We start from the raw sequence: 23098 nt of genomic DNA, 5'->3' as shown, positions 1-23098 counted from the left end.
TTTTTTTTAGTTTTTAGCAGTAATACAGGGACACCTCTCCTGTATCCACCTTTATTTAGTCCTTACTTTTCCATTATATGCTCACCCTATTCATTGTACCTACGTGCAGCCTATGTACACCGCTTATTTTAACAAGCAGTACCACAACACCTAAAAGCCACATTTTTTTTGGTTAGAAAGTGAAACTCCACAGAAAATAAAAATTATATTTAAAAATGTTAAATAAAAAATATATAAATAGGACAACGAAAATTAAAATACTCATAACAATATTTGGACTAGCTAAAGGAATAAAATTTTTGCAACCGCAAATAAACGTTCTTCAATAAATATCTACTTATTCAATGTTTACCTAATAGTAAACTCTATGTCTAAATCATTGAATATATTAAAGTATCAGTGACATAAACATGTATATGCTGTATGCATGCGTCTTTTTTCTGGAACAAAAAACTGATTTTAATAGATTATTTATTATAATTTGTTGTTATTCATGTTATTTGAGGTTGCAATGTTATGCAGTAGATAATTATAATTTGAACTGTTTGAAGTGTTTTTATTTACTAAAGAAAAATTAAAATTATATGAATAATGTTTATATTCAAACACTGTGAGATTTCACGGGGATGTTTTATAATGATACATTGTTTTTATGGTTTATATGCAGTTGTCTGGAATTATCTCTGCGACAGAAATCGATATTATCAAAGAGAGTGTGGTCGAAGCGAAGTTTGTATAAGAGGCTTGATCATTACTACAGCATCATGATCTATCCTCCAACGTTTACCGTCAACCAATTTACAGTCACTCTTTTTATGTCATCGGTCCATCACCTCTGTTTCTGTAAGCTTGTATTTGGGGTCTCCACTCCAAAATTCTTTTCGTCCACCGATCATCAACTGCTCTTGCATATTTTGCGTATTCTATCACGTAGAGAAACCTCTCTCTCCACTGCTCTTTCCGCAACTTGTAGTTTACTCACTGTTGTTCTTATGAGTATTAGGGTTTCTGCGCCATATGTCATCACTGGCAGAATGCATTCATTAAAATAATTTTATTTTTACACATTGGAATTTTTGGACTAAAAATATCCTTCATATTTCCCAAATGTAGCTTAAGCTAGATTTATTCTTCTATTCAGCTCGATTGTTTGGTTGTCTCGCCTCATTCTGATCGCATGGTCCAAATACTTGTAGGAGTCAATTGGCTCGATGTCCCTGTCTTCATGCTGAGATATTTTTGCTGCGAACTAAATTGTTTTTGGAAAATTCACACTCATTTTGTGGCTGTATGGAGCTCTTGGAGCATTATTTGCGCCTGTTCAAAGCTATCCGCAATGAGAACGATGTCATCTGAAAACATATAATTAAATTATATTTAAATAATTATTTTATTTTAATTTCTTTATTAATTTATTAATTCCTTCACCTCCAGCTTCGTTTTTACTACTTTTTTTTCAAAAAGTAGTTGGCGCCCTCTGTCTTTCTTTTCTCTCTCTTTCTGTCCCGTAGAATAAATATTCGCCCTCTCTCTTTCTGTCCGGTAGACTAAATATTCTGTTCTAGGTTGACAGAAGTGCTAATTCCATTACAGGCATACGTCCTATGTCATCTGTGCTAACTTCATTGCAGTCGCTTCCTACTTTCTGTCAATCCCATTTTCTAACGTAGTGGGAATATAATTGTTTGCCTGTTTCTGAAATTTATAAAAGAAGGTAGGAATTATTATAAGCTTCATTTTATGGTCTGCAGGATTCTCTTGGGGTGAGTACTTTCATTGTAATCTATATTCTACAATTCTGACAGCATTTTCAACATCCATAACTTTACTTCTTTCGAAAGCACGTTTTCAGTTATATGCATATAGGAATCTTAACAAAGAATTTAACTAAGTTTAATAATAATTATATTTCGTTTTCTCCTTGCGATCTGCTATTTGTTTAATTGTAATTTGGTAAAATGGCAAGGAAGTTAAACCCCTTTTTGATGTGTCTCTAATACAAGCTGTTACTTATATTTTAGTTTATTGGCCGTATTTAAGATTTTATTGGCTGTATTCAAGAGTTTATTGAAACACTATTGAAGAATATGGAATAACTGGATATTCCTAGAATATTTTATGGAACAACTGCAGCTCAGGAGGACCTAACTATCTAATTGGGAGGCCACACAATCACCCATCGATGCCATAAGTATCGCCAAATTTATTTATTATAAAGCCTTGGCAGTTGATTGTTTTTTTCGTCGCATTTTTAATAAATATGATTAGTTAAATAATTGTTTTATTTGCTATCAGCTAAGGGTTCATGGTATAATTCCTAGTTTAAAACAAGAACTCACGCTTGAGATACTGAGCTAGGCGAAGCATAGACGATAAGCTCCCATGGTTGATTGAGGATTTATTTTTATAACAGTATTTCAATTCTCTTTGGTAGTCTTATCGTTACAGGGAAAACTTAAAATACTATTTAAAAATTTTCCATCTACATTGATGGCTCTTGTCGTTCCAATCTATTGTTTTACAGGCGTATTCTAGCAAAGTTGTTAACAATTTAGGAGACATGTTGTGTCATTGTCGAACACCTCTTTCAATACAAAAGGTGCCGTATCCTCATTAAGTCTTACACAAGCTGTAGTATGCTTATAGACGTATTTGACAAGGAATATGTAACGGTTGCATTGCATTATAGCATGGAAAATTTCACTTTCGTTGGCTATCAAATGCTTTTTCAAAGTGGACAAAGACAATTATCAGGAGTCTATTATATTCAATGTTCTTTTCAATTAACGACTGATGGATTTCAAATGGATCATTTGTTCGGTATCCAGTTCTAAATCCTACTTGCTCACAAGGTTGATAGTCTAGTTTTGGTGTCATCCTATTAGTTTCTTCTAAAGGTGAGATATCAAGCTAATAGCTCTTCAGCCCCGTTATATCTCCTTTTTTGTACATGACTTCTCATCATTATAGTCAGTAACATATTTGTAGATGTATTGTGATTCATCATTTATCTTTATGACTATAATCACAGCTTTATTCCACTGATACGGTGTAACTTCTTTTGAAAGACATGATTTATATAATTGTGCCAACGAATACTGCCTTTCTTCCTGCTTTAACTCGCTCAGTAATCGCTACATCGCCTTTGATAATATCTGCGACAGTCTTAAATGAAATGTCAGCAACAAATAATTGTAGACCACGTCCTATAAACCTAAAAAACATTGTATTAACAAGCTAAATAATTTATGACTAATCAATACGATCAAAATCTTAGCCTCAAAAAACTAATACAGACTAAATTGCTTATAATTATCTACTGCTTATAAAACTAAACTGAAAACGAAATAATATAAATGATTTTCTAAACAATATTTCTGCGGCAATCCCTAAAATAAAAATATCCACAGTATCACAACAAACGCTTTTTGATTTAATAATATTTTTCTTTTTTTATTTTACAACTTTTATCCGTTATATCCTTAAAATAATTACAATTTTCAACTGTAAAGACGCTAAAAGAAGCACAATTTTTTTTAAAATGCAACAAATAAATTTGCCAAAATTTAAACTTAGAAGAAACCCGATGTGGAAAAGGAGAGAACAAGAAAAATTCAATTAGAATTAAGATTTTACGTAATCCTTTTTAAAAGTATTTATTTTTGTATCAAAATTTGTGTTGCCATATGATTTCAATATAAGAGTTAATATTCACAAAAAAGAACAAAACCGTAATTTTTTTTCAAATATATTCATAATCATCAGAGAAATAGCTACATATAGTAAATTTTTCCTTGCTTGGCCTAATAATTCAGGTACTGTAGTTAAATTTTGTCGGTCTGTGAATTGAACTACGTTTTAATGATTACATAAGAATGAAATTAATTTAAAATAAAGAAAAATATTGTGTTTTATAATTTCTGTTTTGCAAATTACCATTTTAATGGGGAAATTTTCGTTTACTTATTTTGATACAGTCAACATCGCTATTATTGTGTATTCCAAAAAATTTACTCCCTATAAGTATGTAACTAAGAGGGCTTTCTTCTTCTGGTGGTGGCATAATTAATTTGGAAGTAAGCCGATTCTTTGTATTTATATAATAAGTGTGTGCAGATATACAGGTCCTACTAACATCGATTGCGAAAGACCTGAGGAAGAGCTGTACTAGAGAAATTACTCCTCTGTGGTTTGAATTACCTTCAAAGATGTGACATTGGCAATACTTTTTGGTTTACTGTTTGTATTAAGAATCAATCCCTCATCATTTGGCAACGCAAGCGGATACAGGCACCTATGCGCTTTGTAATCTGTAAAAATGGCGCTTAAAAAAATAAAATCAAAAATAAAACTAGTTTTAAACGATTCTTATAAAAAATTCGTTGTACCCGTATATATGGAATGTACTTTGGCATTTTTTGAACGTTTTCTTTTAGCACCTCTACGCAAAAAATACAAAATTATAAGAAATATATTTCACTTCATAGGCTCTTATTCACAGCTTGTTGATTATATTGTACATATTATCTACTAGATAAATAATTTGTGCTTTGAATAAGACATCAAATCACTAGGTGCGTTGATTCATTTTGTAAAATATTTAAAATGGAAGTTAATTCGTTTAGTTTGAGACCAGAAAGAAAAATAAGAGATGAAGCTTTGTTTTGGTAAGTATTAATTTTAAACTTGGTTTATGATTGTTTGTAATCTATGATATTCATGATTGGTAGTATTTAAAAGAACTAAATATGCTGAAAACTTATGGGATGTAAAATCTATTTAAAAAACGCCCCTTTAAAAGAAAAATGGTACAGTAGGCGGTACTGTAGACTAGAGCACAGCTTCATACTGTTTTCTGTATTTTTAAAATTGAATAAAGTAATTTCATTATTTTTTTATTATAGATTTTAATAAAATAGAAAAGTTTGCATGTTGTATAAAGGACTCACTTGTCACGTAAATGGACTCTTCCAACTGTTTACTGTGACTGCAAACCACGAACCGCCATTTCGTTTCGTGACGATACTTCCGTGATGCTCGTCTCAGCATTTTACTGTAGAGAACAAGTAATACAACGCCAGTACAGAAGCTTCAAAAAATCATAAATAGATGTATATACTTCACAAATTATAAACAGTTTCTCTTTTCTATCTTTAACAACCTTGAAGAACGGTTTATAGGGAAAAAAAATAAAGGACTCCTATAAGCATCATATGTATATTGATCTTGAAAGAACGTAATAACAACTATACCAACCTGCTCAACTGTCAGGCTTTCATCATTATTTTGGGTTTTTGATATCCTCGTAAATTTTGTTTTCTTGATGTTTATTGATAATCCATATTCTTCTCCATATTCAACTTTCTTGTTCATTACCTTTTGGAGGTCTTGGGAGGTTGTTTGCTATTATGATAGTATCGTCCGCCTATCTAATGTTGTTAATTGATGTTCCATTGACCTTTATTCCTGCTGTTTCTCCCTCAAGAGCTCTTTTCACAATTTCTTCAGAGTATGCATTGAATAGTAGTGGTGACAATACACACCCCTGTCGCACTCTATTAATTTCGAACTCTTCTGATGTGGGTTCATTAATGCGTATGTGTGCCTGCTGTTTATAATATAGATTTGTTATAACTCGAAAGTCATTGTATTGTAATTGTTTTGCTTTGAGGACGTCCATTAGCTCTTTGTGGCGGACTTTATCGAAAGCCTTGTTGTAATCTATGAAACAGACGTACATATCTTGGTTCACATCCAAGCATCTCTGGATTAGTACGTTGAATGCAAAGAAAGCTTCACGAGTACCTACGCCTCTACGGAATTGGGTTTCTTCAATATCCATATCAAGTATTTGGTAAATGCGTTTATGGATGATATTTTTTTAAAAGCATAAAAATTAGCATTTTTTTTTTAGGAGACAAATAAATGTTGAGGTCAACCATTCATTGGGTATGTCACCCGACTAATAATTTTCGTTAAAGAGCTTTAAGAGGACATCCATGTACTAATTTTCTATGTCCTTATTTGTAGTAGCATCACTCTTTCTGAGATTGGGACAAAATCCTCTATTGCCTTGTTGACCTCTGTATCGACAATAATTGCTACTCCACGTCTATGCTGGTTGTCAATGTTTCCCGAGTAATATAAGGTACCGGTTTCTGTCGAATTGGTATAGCAGCTAATTAAAAACATGTGTAAAGAACATGTATCACCACCTAGAGACTTCACAAGGTAAAACAGCTTGCCAAATGTACGACCAAAGACAAGAAAAAAAGAGTCACTACTGGCTACAGCGTTCGCCCTTGAAGAACTATTCGTCACTTGAAACAAAACAAAGTTGCTAGCCCAGACGATGTCAAGACAGAACAGATAAAACATTTCGGGTGTATTACCATCCAATGGTTCGTAGAGATCGTGAACATGTGTGCTGAAAGTTCAACTTTCCTAAACTTTGGAGGAAGTTCCACGTAATTGCGCTCCTTATGTCGTCGGGATATCACCTACAGAGCCGAAACACTTTTACCCAGTATTGTTACTATATCTTGTAGTGTCAACCATCATAAACTATTTGCCAATTGTATGGGTATGTTGCAGAACAGAAGATTGTACGTATTTTATAAAAAAAAAAGAGTCGGTAGAGAACCAAAAGAACAGCTTTAATTCTAAGAAATCCTAATTCAGTAATACTGGATTTTTACTGCGTCCTCAAAGGCTTGTCCAGAGCTGGAAATACCTGTCACTTTTATGACCAAGAAAATATGACTGGAATTTCTGATCCGAAAGGTCATAGTTAAAGTAGTTTGAGACGGATCTGTACGGCAGAAACCGCGAAACAGCTCTTGCGTGCGTATATAATTGTATTTTTGTTACTAAATGATCAGTTTGGCCTGTATTTTGGGCAAGTAAATAAAGCAATTGTAAAAATAAATAAAAGAACCATGATTGAATTCCCGCTACAATACTGAACGAAAAAAATAGTAAAAAATTTAAAATAATGCATAGTTCAACTTCGGAACATGTTTCTTTTTTAGGTTTTGGTTGATATAACCAGCTTTCCAAGTATAACTTGCTGTTTTTTTATTGAATATCTCTAACTGAGTAATTAATGTAATACTTGAACCAAAACAAATGCTTCCAAGTTGGTTTGATTTAGAAAATTCATAAAAGTCTTGTAAAATTTCGTTATGAAATGTGTATAGACCTAGTGCAGTATCAAAAGAGCCAGAAGTACAAAATGTATCAAAGAGTATGAAAGATATAAATTTTTTCAAGTCGAAAAGGCAGCGGTATAGCCATAAGAACAAAATATAACTTCTCTCTAAAATGTATAACATTTAATCAATTTTTAATTTTATAATCACTTAATTGTGATTTTATTGAATACGTTTCAAACGAATTGTTTATCGAAATAACTTCTACTCCAACCAAACGGAATATTTATTAATCTATTTCTGAATAGTGTTCTTCATAAATACATAAAAAGGAATGATATAATAAATACAGAGTAGTTTTTTATGTTGATCTACTACTTCTTCTTCTTCTCGTAGAACTACAACCCAGGTACATCTCAGCGCATCTCCTTGTTTCAGGCCACTGCTTATTTCGAAAGATTCTGAGAGTTTCTTACCTATCCGTACTCTGGATCTACAGCTATTCACACATAACTTAACAAGCTGGATAAGTTTTTTTGGAACTGAAAGTTCTGCCATTGCATTCCACATCTGATCCCTTTTAATGCTGTCGTACGCTTGCCGGAAATCTATGAAGAGATTATGGATAGTTCTATTGAATTCCCATCCTTTTTCAAGCAGCTGTCTTAGAGTAAAGATCTGATCGATGGTCGATCTATGTTTTCTGAAGCCCGCTTGGTATTCCCCCATGAAATTGTCTACAAACGTTTCAGCCTACTTAATAAATAGGATGTTCGATAAGATTTTATATGCCGTATTAAGTAGGGAAATGCCTCTATAATTAGAGCACTTGGTTTTGTCTCCCTTTTTATGGATGGGGATACACTGTCGTGCCATTTTGTTGGTATTTTCTCTTCGTTCCATATAAGTGTTATTAGTTTGTGTATTTGTCTATGTATAGTTTCTCCTCCGTACTTAAGGAATTCAGCCGGTATATTGTCAGAGCCTGGAGCTTTTCCGTTCTTCAATTTGTTAATTGCTTGCAATGTTTCATCTATATTGGGGTCCTCTACCGGTAGGTCCACCCTAAAATATATATATTCTTCATGTTCTTCCTCTTGATGTATGTTTAGTAAAGTCTTGCAATATTCTTGCCATGTTTGGAGCAGTTCTTTTTCATTTATTATTAATTTATCATTTTTTCTGAGTACAGACACGCATCTAGGTCTGAAGCCTTTCTTTTCGTTTGACACTGATTTATAAAATGCTCGACTATTTGACTGTGGCCTATTCCTTTCCATTCCTAGATCTACTACTTGCAAAACATGTTTATAACAACAAAGTTTATAACTGATTACTGGTGTTAGTGTCCACGCTTCTACTCACTTAAACAAGTTGAAAACAGTTATATGTAACGTGCCAAGAAGACGGCTGTTATATTTTGTCTAATTTCAGTTTATTTTACTAAATTTTATAAAAACACTCAGTATATATGTCCAATTTTTGAAATCATTTTGTGCAGTACGAATAAAATTCCCGTTATACATCCAGGTCCATCTACTCGCTGTAATCCCTTTTAAAGATTTTTCCGAAAAATATCCCGTTGTGTGTGTGTGTGTGTGATCATGGCATCAGATAAAATCTATTTGCCACAAAACATTAAAATTATGCTTCTTCTTCCTCTTTATAAGCAATGCTTGTTCACTGGCGGATTAATACCTGTATGGAAGGTTGTCATTCCATTTTTGCGCGGTCATCTGATACTTCTGCTGATTGGTGACTTATCTCTGGCTATTTTGACGACACGGGTCTCATCTATTCTGCTTATGTGGTTATTTCATTCTTTTTTATCTATTTTGTGTCCATTCATTTATACACTGTACGTTACACTTTCTTCTAACGTCTTCACTTCTCTTTCGATCTCTCAGTGTATTTGCTGGAATTCTTCTCAGTACTCTCCACTCTGCCGTTTCCAGTAGCCTTTGTGTTGTGGCTGTATCGGGTCTTGTTTCTGAGGCAGATGTCATTATTGGTCTTATACTGACTTTATAAATTGACTGCATCTCAGTGTGATCTGTCACTTCTTTGTCCAGGTCTCCATAGCTGGACAGCGTCATTACAAAGTATTTTATTTCCATTCTTCAATATTGATACAATCAATTTCTATTTTACATCTGGTTGGTTCTTTGCTGATATTTATTGTTTTAGTTTTCTGAGATGAGATTCTCATATTAAATTCTTTTGCTCTTATGTTAAATCTGTAGACCAGTCTTTGCAAACTATCTTCATCTTGGGCTATCAATATTGCGTCGTCTGCGTAACAAAGTATTTTTACTTCTTTGTTCCCCATTCTGTATCCTCTTCCTTTGTTAACGCTTTTCATGGTTTCCTGCTGACGCTGACTTCCATTTTGTTGTTTTGGTAGATGTTTTCAATAGTTTTTTTATAATATTTAGGGCAACTTCTCTATTATACAGAAGATGGATTAAATCTTTGAGTCTTACTCTGTTTTTAGCAGAGTTAAATACTAATTTTTCTGAGGAAGACAGGAGAGCTGAAAACACAATGGAAACAGACCATTGAAGCGGAATGAACAGCAGAATTGGAGAGAACCTCGAGTTCAGAGAACATTCGAGGAAGATAGGATTTAAATCATCAATGGATATGTTGTAACAAGTACAGACAGGAGAGTTAAGTATTGCAATTTTATAAAATATCCCGTTAGGTCAAGTAAAGGCAGGTATGTTTCTGCTATATTATCCCTTTAAAGCTTTTATCGAAATGCCGCCAAAACTACAGTATTTGTTTGCAGATATTCTAAATAGTCTAGGATACCGTTTAGACCATCCAAGAGTTTGAATATTTTCAGTCAAATGCGGAAACGTTATTTTGCCCAAGCAAAGTTCCGGTTACCAGGGCTCGATTTCGCCTAGCTGAAACGATAACTAACGGTTTCTTTATCTATTTAAATATTTTTTTATCACAGGTAACCTTTTCAATTATCTTATTTTTCCGTTTTGCATTAAGATGTAAAGACGTTCTACATATGTTTTCCACACTCATTTTAGGAGTTGTGTTTTTTTCGTATATTTGAAAAAGTTGCTGATAAATATAAGGTACAATTTTATATTTTCCCAATAAACTTTAAAATTAACATATTTGCGACATACTTATTATATATTCCTCAATATGTTTTGAGTTTGGTATATCTGAAGATTAAAATGTGTCTTTTGTACTCTCTTTTTCAAGAAAGTACGAAAAAACAATAAAAATATTGTTCTGGAGCTATTTTCTTGTAGCATTTTAATATGATTTACTATTTTTATTGGGAATTAACTACAATTTCGATTTAAAATACATTTATTTTGACGTTTCGATTTCCACTTCGGAAATAAAAATAGTAGATAATATAAAAATACGTTAAAAAATAGATTTAATGAGCAGAGATGAAAATTATGTCTATCACGGTGATTTTTCCCAATGATATTATTAAAACTTTGAAACGTATCCAATGAAGGGTGATAAATATCGATAACACCTTTGCTCGTTGTTGTAGGGAAGCAAAAAGTATGATCTCTGCAATTACAACTTCCATTTGTCCTTTTAAAGATTCTCACGTACATTAATAAACAGATTTTAATAAAACTTACAGGAATCCAAAGAATACTAGAACAAAACACCTTAGGTTGGTACTGAGCTTCCATTTATTTCGTCGGTGGGAGCAGTCTGGTGATTCGAGACGAAAATAAGTCATTCGCGCAACCGGCTACAACCTTATAATTGAATCGGTGAGTTGAAAACGGTACACATTCCAAAATGGCTATTTTTCAGCAACCAAAACAAAAACTGCTTATCTGCAAAACTAAATATGTTACAGAAAGTGTTTCAATTATGAACTATCACAAATTCATAATTGTAAAGATCATAATTGAAACATTTTCTGTAACATATTTAGTTTTGTAGATAAACAGTTTTTGTTTTGGTTCCTGAAAAATAGCCATTTTGGAATGTGTACCTTTTTTAACTCACTGTTTCAATTTTCATTTGACATAATCACAGATCTTCTTGTATTGTAAAAGCTATGTCAAACAACACCTTTTAATTGATGAATCAAAGTTCAAGAAACAAAAAAGGCAAATCATTCACCGAAAACAAAATTTTAAGACCTTAATGGAGTAGAGCAGTAGGGTAGAAAAAGATTAGGGCTGCAAAACTGGAAAAACCAAGAAAATAATAGGAGGGAATGGAAACTGATCCTGGATCAGACCAGGACCCATAATCGATTATAGAAGCAAGTATGATGGTGGATGGTTTGATAGACAGCTGAAAACATAATACAAGCAATTAAATACGACTCCCCGAAGTTATCAAACAAAAAGATCGTAATTTTATTAAAAAATTGAAGCAGTTGTTAGATATTGCAAATGGTAAAGTCGCTATTGACAACCTCGACTAGATCCATTTCATTACCCAGAGATTTTTGTTACTTAACAGACTCGAAAGAGAATTCTAAGGCGGTACGAACGCCGGGTCAGCCAGCTTCTTATATAAATACACTTACTTCTCTAGCTTCCTTACAAACAAGATTGCTTTTTTTGCTTTGCAAAGATACTATTTACAGATTTTATCACAATAATGGCATATAACACTTCTTAAACTTTTTCTACTTAAATAAAATTATCTATTAAACGAAACCTTCGGCTATACCACCTTTAAAAGGCAAAATCTTACACCTGATGATCGATGAGAGGTACGTCAACTTTCTTTGGCACCGAACTGCAAGGAAGCAGCCACATTAGCGGGTGTTCCTTGCCGCAAACTTCACCCAACAGCGCCATCTTAGGTTTGTAAGGCCTGTACGGACCCTGTTTTTGGATTTGCTCTACAGCCGTTTCGTCCGAAAGTATGGCCTGCAACTGGTCTATCAGTATGGCTGCGACAAAGAGGCCGAACAAGGCGCTCTCTAACAGGAGTATTATGCTGTGTAATCTAAAATTCCAGACATAAATTTATTATTATATTTTTAGGTAAATATTTGAAGAATATCAATTTAATTTAAAATACTGATTAATAACTCAAAAAAAAAACGAAGGAAATCATTTTATCCTTCTGAAATTTACCCGTGACCACCTTTATATATATATTATTTCATCATCAATGGCGCTACAGCTCTTCGTGAGTCTTTGCCGCGTTTACTATTACCTTCCATGTTTGTCGGTCCTCTGCCAGTAATTCCCATTGTCGCACTCCCATTTTCTCTAGATCTTCTTTGACTGCATCTTTCCACATTTTTCTAGGCCGCCCTACAGACCTTCTTCCCTCTGGCCTTTCCCAGAACACATTATTTATAAGGCGATTGTCGTTACTGCGTATCACATGCCCTGCCCATCTGAGTCTATTGGCCTTTATATATCTGACTGGATTTTCTTTTCCGAATAGAAACTCTAGCTCGTTATTGTATCTGCCCCTCCATTCGTTTGTCACGCTGTCTCTGCAAGGGCCATATATCATTCGAAGAATTTTACGTTCCCACACCAGCAATTTATTTATTTCTCTTTTTGTTAGCGTCCATGTTTCGCTTCCATGCGCGACTGCTGGTCATATTATGGTCTTATATATCCGGATTTTTGTATCTCGTGAAAGAAGTTTTGACTTCATTAGATGTTGCATTGCAAAGAAAGATCTGTTTCCTGCCATTATTCTCGTTTCAACTTCTCGCTCTAATTTGTTGTCATTTGTGATTGTTGCTCCTAGATATTTAAATTCTTTAACCACTTCGAAGTTGTGATCATTTATAGTAATGTTTTGCCTTATTCGCCGTCGTTCTTGTTTTGAGACGACCATGTATTTTGTTTTGTCTTCATTTATTTTTAGACCGATGTTTATTGCAGCTTCTTCAAAGCTCGAGAAAATATCCTTAATTTCTAATGTTGATTGTGCTACTGCGTCTACGTCATCGGCAAAGGCGAGTATGATTTTTGCTCCTCGAGCAGTTATGTCTGGTTTGATTTTTGAATATATTTTTCGCATGACATATTCTAAGGCCAGGTTAAACAACAATGAGGACAACGGATCTCGTCTCAGTCCAGAATTTACGCAGAAAGCATTTGATATTTTTCACCCTATTCTAACTTGTGCAAAAGAGTTACTTACAGACATTTGCATCCTGCTAATACGAGTAAACTACGTGAATTTTTGATTTTATGACCAATCCTTTGTAACACTGGTAGCTGTAATTACTATCGATATTGTCACGTCACCACTAATGGGGAAACATTATTAATAAACATCAATCAAAAACATGTACTTACATTCTAGTTTCTTTTAATGGAATATCTTCACTACAGTCTTTACATTCTTTCATCCAAGATATGGCTACTAAAGCTATAGCGTAAACAGATAATGTTCCTAAAAAAAAAACAAAAAAAAAATAGAATATTTTTATGTACGTAAAATGTTATAGGAGTTATACTACTTTGTCTCATATAAAATTACACTGAACATATAGCTGAGACTAAAGTGTTAAGTAGTTAATCACGAACATTTTATTCTGTTCTTTTTACTGATGAACTCAAAATCACGAACATCAAAAGATTCTAATACATTGCAATGTTATGAAAACAACAAATTTATCATTAAATACTTGATTTTGTTTTTGTCAAAGTAGCCATTTTGTTTTTGTACTATTCTTTCAGCTGTTAGTTTAACAAAAAAGCCCATAAACTTTCATTAAAAAGAAAAACCAAAATTTTTCGATGTTTATACACACTCCCGTAAAAACGGTACGCCATTGGCGAATTGGAAGCTTTCCAAACGTGTCCATTCTAATCGGCACTTTAAGCAAATGTTACTTCCTGCTCCGTTATATATCCTAAGCTGTAACGTCATTGTTGATATTCTGTGTAATTAAAATTGATGAGTGCATATTTGGCTAACACAATCCTGTAGCTATCATATTTGTCTCGAATAGGGCTTTTCATCAGCCGCCATGTTTTTCGTACAAACAGATTTGACAATGACGTATAATATATGGTATACGTCATAGGTCATATCTACTGGTTTATAAAAAATATTTATTACATAAATATTTTTTAATAAAGAAATAACATTGTTTATAAAGAAATAATGGCTTTAGAAAATTTATAAAATACTCCATAATGACGTCGCTTTGTTGTTCATTTACGTAGAGGTGTAATAATAACAATGGATTAAAAAAATTGATTTGGTAATTGAGGCACTTTTTTCATTATATTCGTATTTCTTTTTTTCAATAACTAGACTTTCTTTGGTAATTTTTATCTAAATTATGTGTTCACATGCACTTTATTGTTACTTATATTACTAACCTAACTTAACATGTTTGTTTACAAAACATCTGTTAAAAAAAATGTCTGACTACATGCAATAAAACACAACAACAACAATACATCACGACCAGTGATGTAGCTAGTCGTGAGCGAAGCCGCTAAAGGCGGCCTTGCGGTAAAATGAATTGCAAGACATTTATCCTAATTTTTACAGAATTATGTTTTCCTAAGTTAAAAGTTATTAAAAATTATTTGATAAACAGTATGAAAAAGTGTCCACTGTCTGCTTTAGGAATATTATCAATCGAAGCCGAGTTAATAGAGGATATTAGCAAAGTAAAGTGCCGAAGGCCATTATTTTTAAAAATTTTAGTTACAATAGTTACAATGTTACAAGTTACAACACAAACACTTTTGTCAAATCAGTTATGCTTTTTAATATTCTCTGTCTGTACACTTACATTTCTTTTACTATCATTAAAATAGTATTAAAAGATTTAAAGGTACTTCAAAAACGATACAAAATGAGTTCTTAGATTGTATGTTTCAGATTATGTAGGGAGCAAACTTCAAGTGAGAAAACAGTCTTCATATTTTGCACTAAGGGCAGACGATACAACAGATGTGTCTACACAACCTCAGACGGTATTCGTCCTTCGTTCCTTTTTTGGAGTGAAAATACACGAGCGATTTTGGAGCTTTTCAAATTCTGAAAGTCACGATGCTGATGGGATGCGGATTATTGTAAATTTAAAAATTATTTTTAAGGACGCGCTCAAGAAATGAATTGTACAGACTTACAACGGTGCTGCTCCGATCCGAGAAATCCGAAAAATTTACAAACCTGGACATTATAAGCGCACCAATCAAATTATTTAATTTGACAAATTCTGACTTCAACGAAAATGTGATGGAAAGGTTCTTCTCCGAGAAAAACAGAAGGATTGACTTTGATTTTAAATGGTAAGCTTTTGGTAATTACTTATTTATTTTTTTGTATTCTCGAATCAGCGCCCCCTGAAATAAAATTATCACCAGCCGTCACTGATTATAAGATAATTATTTTTTAAGTTTCATTTTGGATTATATAGTATTCAATTATTTTATGCTCTTTATTACAGTAAATAAATTGATCATAAGGTAACCTACCTACATATATTAAAAACTGAAGAAAAAACTTTTGATTTCTCTCTCCCACGCAATTATTTATCCAAGGACAATGGTGATCCATTTTCCTGATACACCTTTGGCAAATTCTACAATGGTGTGCTCTTGGAGGTCTGTAAGTTTCGCACCGAGCACACACTGTCCAATTTACAAATTCACAGCCTAAAACAAATGATTCAAAGAAAAGATACTTAAATAAATAAATATACAAAAAGTTAATCCTACAAATTGATTACTTATTAGTTTTTATTGTCTACTTTTCATTTTCCCGTTAGTTACTCAATCCATCTAAGTTCTCGTTTATTTTCAATAATTGTTCATATTTTAATAATTACCCCACTGTTTATTAATTTTTTCTATTTCTGTTTTATTCAATTATCACGTGGTGCACCCTGGGACACGTGATTATATCACGACTGAATAGTCTACAAACTTGGCTACCAGACTATCCTATAGGATCTCCTAGTTATTGTATGATATTGTATCATTATTGTATTAATGTTACATGTAGCCATACGATAAATAATAATAATAATAATTTGAATAAGATATCAAGTAGGAACTCAAAGAAGTGAACAAATAAGTTTTATCATGGTATCGAATGTTGTTTTCGAATGGGACAGACAGAATTTTACCAATCAATTCAAAACAAAATACATCTTTGACTAAAAATTGTATTGCCTGTTGAGAAAAGAATACTTTATAAGTATATAAGTTCGCTAAAATTGTGCATTTTAAGGCCTAGTTAATAATTACCTAAAAATATTAATGCATAACAGTAACTTACCAGAATCAGAATGCATATCTGAGAAGTCTATCCTACCCCGTGGAAGAGGAACAGTTCCAGGATCTGTCACTACAGCTTTGATATGTGATATTATTAAAAAGAATATTATGGTGTTGAACATAACCACATTAAAAGTGCCCCATAAGCTGCAAAAGAAAAATATCACTAAGCATTTATGGTATCTAAGTATGTATGAAAAGTAGCAAAAAGTAAATGACAAAATAATTTCCAATACTCTATGTGCCCAGAAATACTTTAACGAGAAACACGAATCTACTAAAACCATGCTTTAATTTCAGATTTGACACAAAAAGTACCTTTATTTTCTGTCTCTTAACATCCAAGTTTCATGAATCTACCTGCAATTGAGTTTTCAAGTGCTTGAACAACAATAGTTTTTTGGAGGTATTTTACCACTGCACGTTGTAAAAAACAGATTCAATAAGTTTTTGATGTAAAAAGCATTTTTTGACATTATTTATTATCAAGCTTAACCTAAATAATAAACAAAGGGTTCTGAAAAGAACCAATAGGTTATCATAAATTAATCTTTAAGAAACATCTATCAATTTAGACCAATGCTTACCAAAAGGTGTCATGTGAATCCATAAGGTTCTGTGGAAGGTTACAGGCGTTCCGAGAATTAGAACACGGCGTAATAGAAAATACAAGCACATATTGATATTCTACGAATATTTGTAGCATATGTATGTATATCACATTAACTCATTTGGCATAATTAGAACATATAAATAAAAGTAATTATGGATAAAATCTGGCTTGACTTGATAAATATGGCAACCTAGCTTTTAATGATAGAATTAGAAATCTATTATTAGGGCAGCGGTTATTACTAAAAGAGAATAAAGAAAATAGTTCAAGAGTGATGTAGTTTGGTAATGTAAGTATGCTTGGAACAATTTTAACAGATATGATACTGCGATGAAGAAGGCAGTGAAAACTAACTTTATTACATTTTCTTTTAAAATCAATAATAGTCGAACCAAATACATAGCGGGGCTAAATGAAGATTCTAAACCCCTACTTAAAAGATACGAGCAGCTATATGAAGACGATCCTTTTTTGGGGAGCAACAATACAGGCCAGGGAGGAAGTGTTACATGCGATATCCTCCAACAGAACGGACAGTTGGTGCAAGCTGGTCACGAGTCGAGAAATGAAACAAAACAGCAGACGCGCTTGGAAATTAATTTGGAATCTTGGCAACAATCCCGCCGCCGCGGCACCCAATCTGACAAAAGTCACACCCGATTAGATAGTCCATCGTCTCCTGAAGAATGGTAAGACAACATCAAAGAAGAACAAAGTGAGAGTACAACGAAATATCGACGAAGAAGAGGATGTTCTAGGTACCTCCTTTTGTCTGGAGGAGATGAAAGGTGCGATCCACCAAATGAAAGATAAAGCGGCTAGAAGCGGCAGAATAGTCACCATCTACTACCATGCACAGAGATGAGAGAAACCTGCACAGAAGACCTATTTTTAGCGAATGACAAGGCCATCTATGTGGCCAACCATTGGAAATACAAAATTTAAAGCTGTTGGTGTTCCGGACACGGAAAGTAAGTATCAATAATACTTAAGCTAAGTTTATAAAGACCGTCATTACCCAACACTCCCAACAGGCCTTAGTACAACTAGTATATTATAAGTGATCTCTCTCCTGATGTCAAGAAATATGTAGCTTCTTCGAATTTATAAAAAGATAGCTTAAGGCCTTTATTTTGGTTGTGAAGAATTTGAAATTCGTCATTAAAAGAATGATTATGGTCTAGAAGGTGAAGTACATACATAGAATTTGTTTTTCTACGAAAGATTTTTCTATGTTTTGTAAGATTTATAAGTAGTAGTAAGATTTTGTAAGTAGTATTGAATGGCCTCCTCGGTCACCTGATTTGAATCCTAAAGATTTTTTTTATTCTGGATACTTGAAAAGTAGAACTTATAAAACGTAACCAGCAAGTGATACAAAGCTAATGCAAAGAATTATCAATGAATTAGAGAAACATGGAGAAATGTAATAGACGCTTTCTACCATTGTTTAAGATACTGTCAAATTAACAATGGATGACATTTTGAACATCTGGTTAGGTACAAATTAATTAAGCATTGTAGTAAATAACAACGGATGACATTTTGAACAACTGGTTAGGTAGACACTAATTTAGCAATAGCAACTTTGAATTATTATCTTTAAATTTAGTTTTACATAGTTTGAATCACACAATTTATTAGGCATTAGGCATCTCTAGGATTTTAATTGTTTTATCTTTTTAAGATGTTCCTGACTAGATAAAATACCAAGTGTTACATATGGTTGAACTTGTACTGAAGTGAGGATTCCAATAATACAATATACAGTGCTGTATTGAAAAAACCAAAGTGACTAATGATATCAGAGAAATAGTAAATCTGGCAACATTGCCAGCATGAAATTTGAAATCTCCATATTGCAGAATAGGTGTATCAATGTTATTCTACAATTCATTTAAAAGATAATTAAGCGTTTCCAGACTTTTGGTCCACTCAGTATAATAGCTTATGTACATTTAAATTTTTGTATTTTTGTCAACTCATTAATTTAAATTTAGAATAAATATTTGGAAGTCATGACTTAGCTATTGAAATTGTAAAGTAGTTGTCATTAAATCTAATCATATCCAAGGTCATTAGATAACATTTAGTGAAGACAAAGTAAATATTAAGAAACAACTATCCAAAGAAAATCAATAAATTACAATATGCTCGACCACACTTGGTTACCACTTCTGTTTCAAGCTACAATTTGAAGTTATTATCATTCAATATCTGATCTTTAATATTTTTATTCCAGTAAATAATATGAAAATCAGCAACAGGTCAATCTTTTTTATTTTTAAGAGAGACTTTCATCCCTTACAAATTTCAATAAGCAGAGATTAATAATTGCAAAGTTATTGTGTAAAAAATCCGGAAACTAATTGTCAAAACCAAATGTTCAGATGTCCTCACGTTAAGAGCGTTTGTAAATAGCCGCTCCGAAGATTCCTTTTAGGATGAAATACTTATAAGCAGATATAAAGACGCATTACACATGAAATCAAATCTTAACTGTCTTTCCTTTTATTGTGTAATGTTTTTTATTACAATTAAACACCCTGCTTTATTTAAAACTATAATTAAATGGTTTACATGGTCATTCATGAGAGAACCTCTCTTCTGACATCCGTATTTTTAGTCTGTTGGCCATAGTTTATTCAGTAGTATTGCGAATCCAGCTTGAACGGTTAGAAGCCTTACTTCTTCGTTAGGGTGATATCTCAGGCTATCAAGGTAATTTCTTGATATTCTTCAGTTTTCTTCCTCTACCAGAGATATAGCTGAGTTGTAGGGTTTTATTGATTACAAGAAAGCATTGAACATCATTCTTAATATTTTTGGTTAAACTTGTATTATCTTAAAATTTTATGGCTTTAAGCAACTCCAAAGCTGGATTTTATAGTTCCACATTGGTTTTATTATACAGTTGTACAGAAGCAGCTTATTTTCTATGGGCAGTTTACATTTTTAACCTAACAGCCAGCTCATTTGTCTTACTTTAATGTTAATCTGGATTTTCTTGGCTTGAATGTGAGGTTTCCATGTTAATCTCTGGTTGAGAATTAATCCTAAATGTTTAAGTTGAATGCTGACCTATATCTGTGACATTCAAAGAGACTTGAGGCAATTTGTTTTCACTTTCTTTCACTTTCCACCTGCTGAGCCATATTTCTAGCTGGTTAAAATGATTATTTAAATAAAAATAATTCATTTTTTATTCTGTAACAAATATTTCTATGTGCTTAAGAGTAGAAAATAAGTTTCTGACACTGATGAAGTTTATAGCTTCCACAATCATATTGCAGATTGCTCGTTAAAAGAAAATATAATATATATGCAGCACTAAAGATCTATGCACTTTTAATTATGTTTCAATCCTCCTGTAAAACTTATATTAAAAATTAGCTACAGCATTCAAAATATATGCTTCTTCTTGCTCTCTATAAGCAATTCGCTTTTGATTGGTGGTAAATACTTCTATGGAATTTTGTATGCGGTGGACTGATACTTCTTCTATATGTTACACATAACATTTTAGAAATATTTGGTTGCAGTTTCAGCTGAGAATTGCAGAGTATAGGTCTAAGTCTCCTAAATATCATTTGTCATTTGTATATGAGTTTTAATTTCTAATATAAAGAGTAGTATTATAGTATTCATAGAGTATTATATTTATTGTTTATTTTCCTTTAGTTATCCCTTTGAATTTGACCATTATGATTTTAAATATAATGGGTTCTTATAGGTTTCACAGCCTTTTTCTCCTCACACTGTGCTTTGCCTATAGTTAAATAATAATCCCATAAAGGTGTAGTGAATGGACATTATCTCCTAAGCCAATAATCTCAACGCTATATTGTGAGCCCCCACCAAGCTGCTGAAGTTTGCTAGTTTTTAGCCATTCTATTAATTCTCATTATCCACTCTTTCAAAGATGTCCACATTCAACCATGTGATTCAATAAGGAGAAAATATTCAACAATGATTTAATTGTGAAAGTCTAACATGTATTCACATAAATCATTATGTTAAATACATAATCTACTTGATATACTTATTTATAAAAAATAATACTATTTTACTAAACTATTAGTGCTTGTACAGATGTGCTCTACAAAAGTTGAAAATTTGAAAAGCTGAAATAAAAATCAATCAGCATAATAATATAGTATGCAGTTGATATGTCTAATGTAGCAGATTGATTCAACAAAGTTTAGAGTATATAATGGGATAATGGGAAAGTGCAAGATAATATGATTTAAATTGTTAAAAAAAAAACAAAACTGAAATAGTTACAAAAATATCGAAACATTTAACAATACAGGAAAAAATTGAACATTTATAAAAATATTTAAGGTCTTTCCATGGATTGTAACCAGCGATAATGAGTTTATATTCGACTATAGAAAGACTTTACAAACAACTAAAACCCACATATACCAGAATAAAAAAACTGGTGCAAATATAAATTTGAAATTGAGTTGAATAATTTGACTAAATTTTGTAAATTTCAAATGTAAATATATATACTTGTAATACATTGAACTTTATTAATTATTTATATATCAGCTAAAAATAGATAAACTTACCTGTCGAGCATTGTTTGAAGAACAACCCATTTAATAACCACATAATCTGCATAAAAGACAGCTATGTATGTTATCAAAATACATACTATTCCACAGGGATCCTTAATAAACATTATAACAAATAATTTATAATTTAAAATGCGTCTTATTAAAGCTTACAGAAGATAAAACAAGAGGTAAATATTTGTTCATTCTAGTTAAAATAAAAATTACATTTTATGTTATTCACTTATTATTGACAACATTGACATGACAACACCTGACTAAACAGCAGATTGAATATTGAATGATTGAAATTGAAATTGAATTGGTTTGGTTGACAGCTTTTACATTTGTTCTGTGGTTGACAGTGACAACTAGGCACATTTTCGCGAGAGTATGTTTCAAAAGTAATATAAAACTCATTCTGTGATTTCAAAAAAGCTATCAAATAAAAATGAAATATAAGAGCAAAATTTCCTCAGACAGGCAAAAATGGTTCAATAAACCGTTAATAAATTTCATTGTTTTAAATTATGATACTGATCGTCTCTTGTCACGGTATTGAAGTTTGTTTTTATCTTGTTTTAACTAACGGGAATTTTTATTTGGCGACAATAAATACCAGCAACATTGATGATACAATCAATGACCTTTATGGTATTATTAAGCGTCTATATTCTTTAATATTATCATAGCAACTGTGAATTACTTTAACAATACAAACTTTCTAATTGTTTATTAAGAAAATATCTATTTTATGAGTAAATCATGAAAAAAAAAATAAAATATTTTCATGGATATAATTAAATTTTTGTTTGTTTTATATTTGAATTCAAAAGATATCTTCTTTATTATTTCCCTCCCATTTTCTCACAGATCACTATAGCTCCGTAGAAAAATAACAAAAAGTACTTAATATACCACTGTTCATAGGTAACACCTTTACAATTTTTTAAATTATGGGTTATTCAATCAACGATTATACCTATGTTTTAACTAATCTATTCAGTCACAAAAATTTGTCAGGTGTAGCGTCAGCAATATAAATTATATAATAATTGCACAATCTGCGGGAAATAGAAAGTGCGACAGGCCAAAGTTTGTTTGACTATAAAGTGTAACGCAGTACCTATTTGAATATGTTTCATATTCTTAATTACCGTAATTCTGTAAGATTGGAGCACGAATTTAAACAAATTTGTATAAGATCACGAGCGTAATTGTAAACATGAAGGTATCCAGCAGACATTGAATGCTTTAAACTTAACGAAAAATAAGTTAATCTTTTTGACAATCTTATTTGTACGCTACCTTCTAACTTTGGTTTCATATTATTTTTTTCACATTTTCTCAGTCAAATTCGGGATTAGATCTTGACTATTTAGGTTTTGCAGTTTTTCTTCTATGATTGTTTCATCTGGGGTTGTATTTAATTCTTTTAAACGCATTTCAAAAATTACGTTTCTACATTTTCGAATTAGTTTGTGTCTTGGATGTTATTGGGTCAATGATGCCTATTTAGAGCAGAGACAGAGT

The 23098-nt window shown here is 32.2% G+C and overlaps 1 protein-coding gene and 1 long non-coding RNA gene across 2 annotated transcripts; one reads left to right on the top strand and one right to left on the bottom strand.

Moving 5' to 3' along the window:
• Nucleotides 1-192: 192 nt before the first annotated feature.
• On the bottom strand, nucleotides 193-21867 carry Dnz1 (DNZDHHC/NEW1 zinc finger protein 11). Its single transcript, XM_072527423.1, has 5 exons — nucleotides 21581-21867; nucleotides 16392-16537; nucleotides 15587-15766; nucleotides 13442-13538; nucleotides 193-12119 (listed from the first exon to the last, which is right to left on the bottom strand). The coding sequence occupies exons 1-5, from the start codon at nucleotides 21691-21693 to the stop codon at nucleotides 11858-11860; spliced, it is 798 nt and encodes a 265-aa protein (XP_072383524.1). The 5' UTR covers nucleotides 21694-21867; the 3' UTR covers nucleotides 193-11857.
• Nucleotides 14266-18867, top strand: LOC140437730 (uncharacterized). The gene is made up of 3 exons (XR_011950408.1): nucleotides 14266-14355; nucleotides 14988-15400; nucleotides 18691-18867. It is a non-coding gene; the product is annotated as an uncharacterized lncRNA (long non-coding RNA).
• Nucleotides 21868-23098: the final 1231 nt, after the last annotated feature.

This window comes from Diabrotica undecimpunctata, chromosome 3 (assembly GCF_040954645.1).
Source record: "Diabrotica undecimpunctata isolate CICGRU chromosome 3, icDiaUnde3, whole genome shotgun sequence".
Taxonomy (NCBI): Eukaryota; Metazoa; Arthropoda; class Insecta; order Coleoptera; family Chrysomelidae; genus Diabrotica; species Diabrotica undecimpunctata.
The sequence above is the reverse complement of the archived record's forward strand: the minus strand, read 5'-3'. Positions and strand labels throughout refer to the sequence as shown.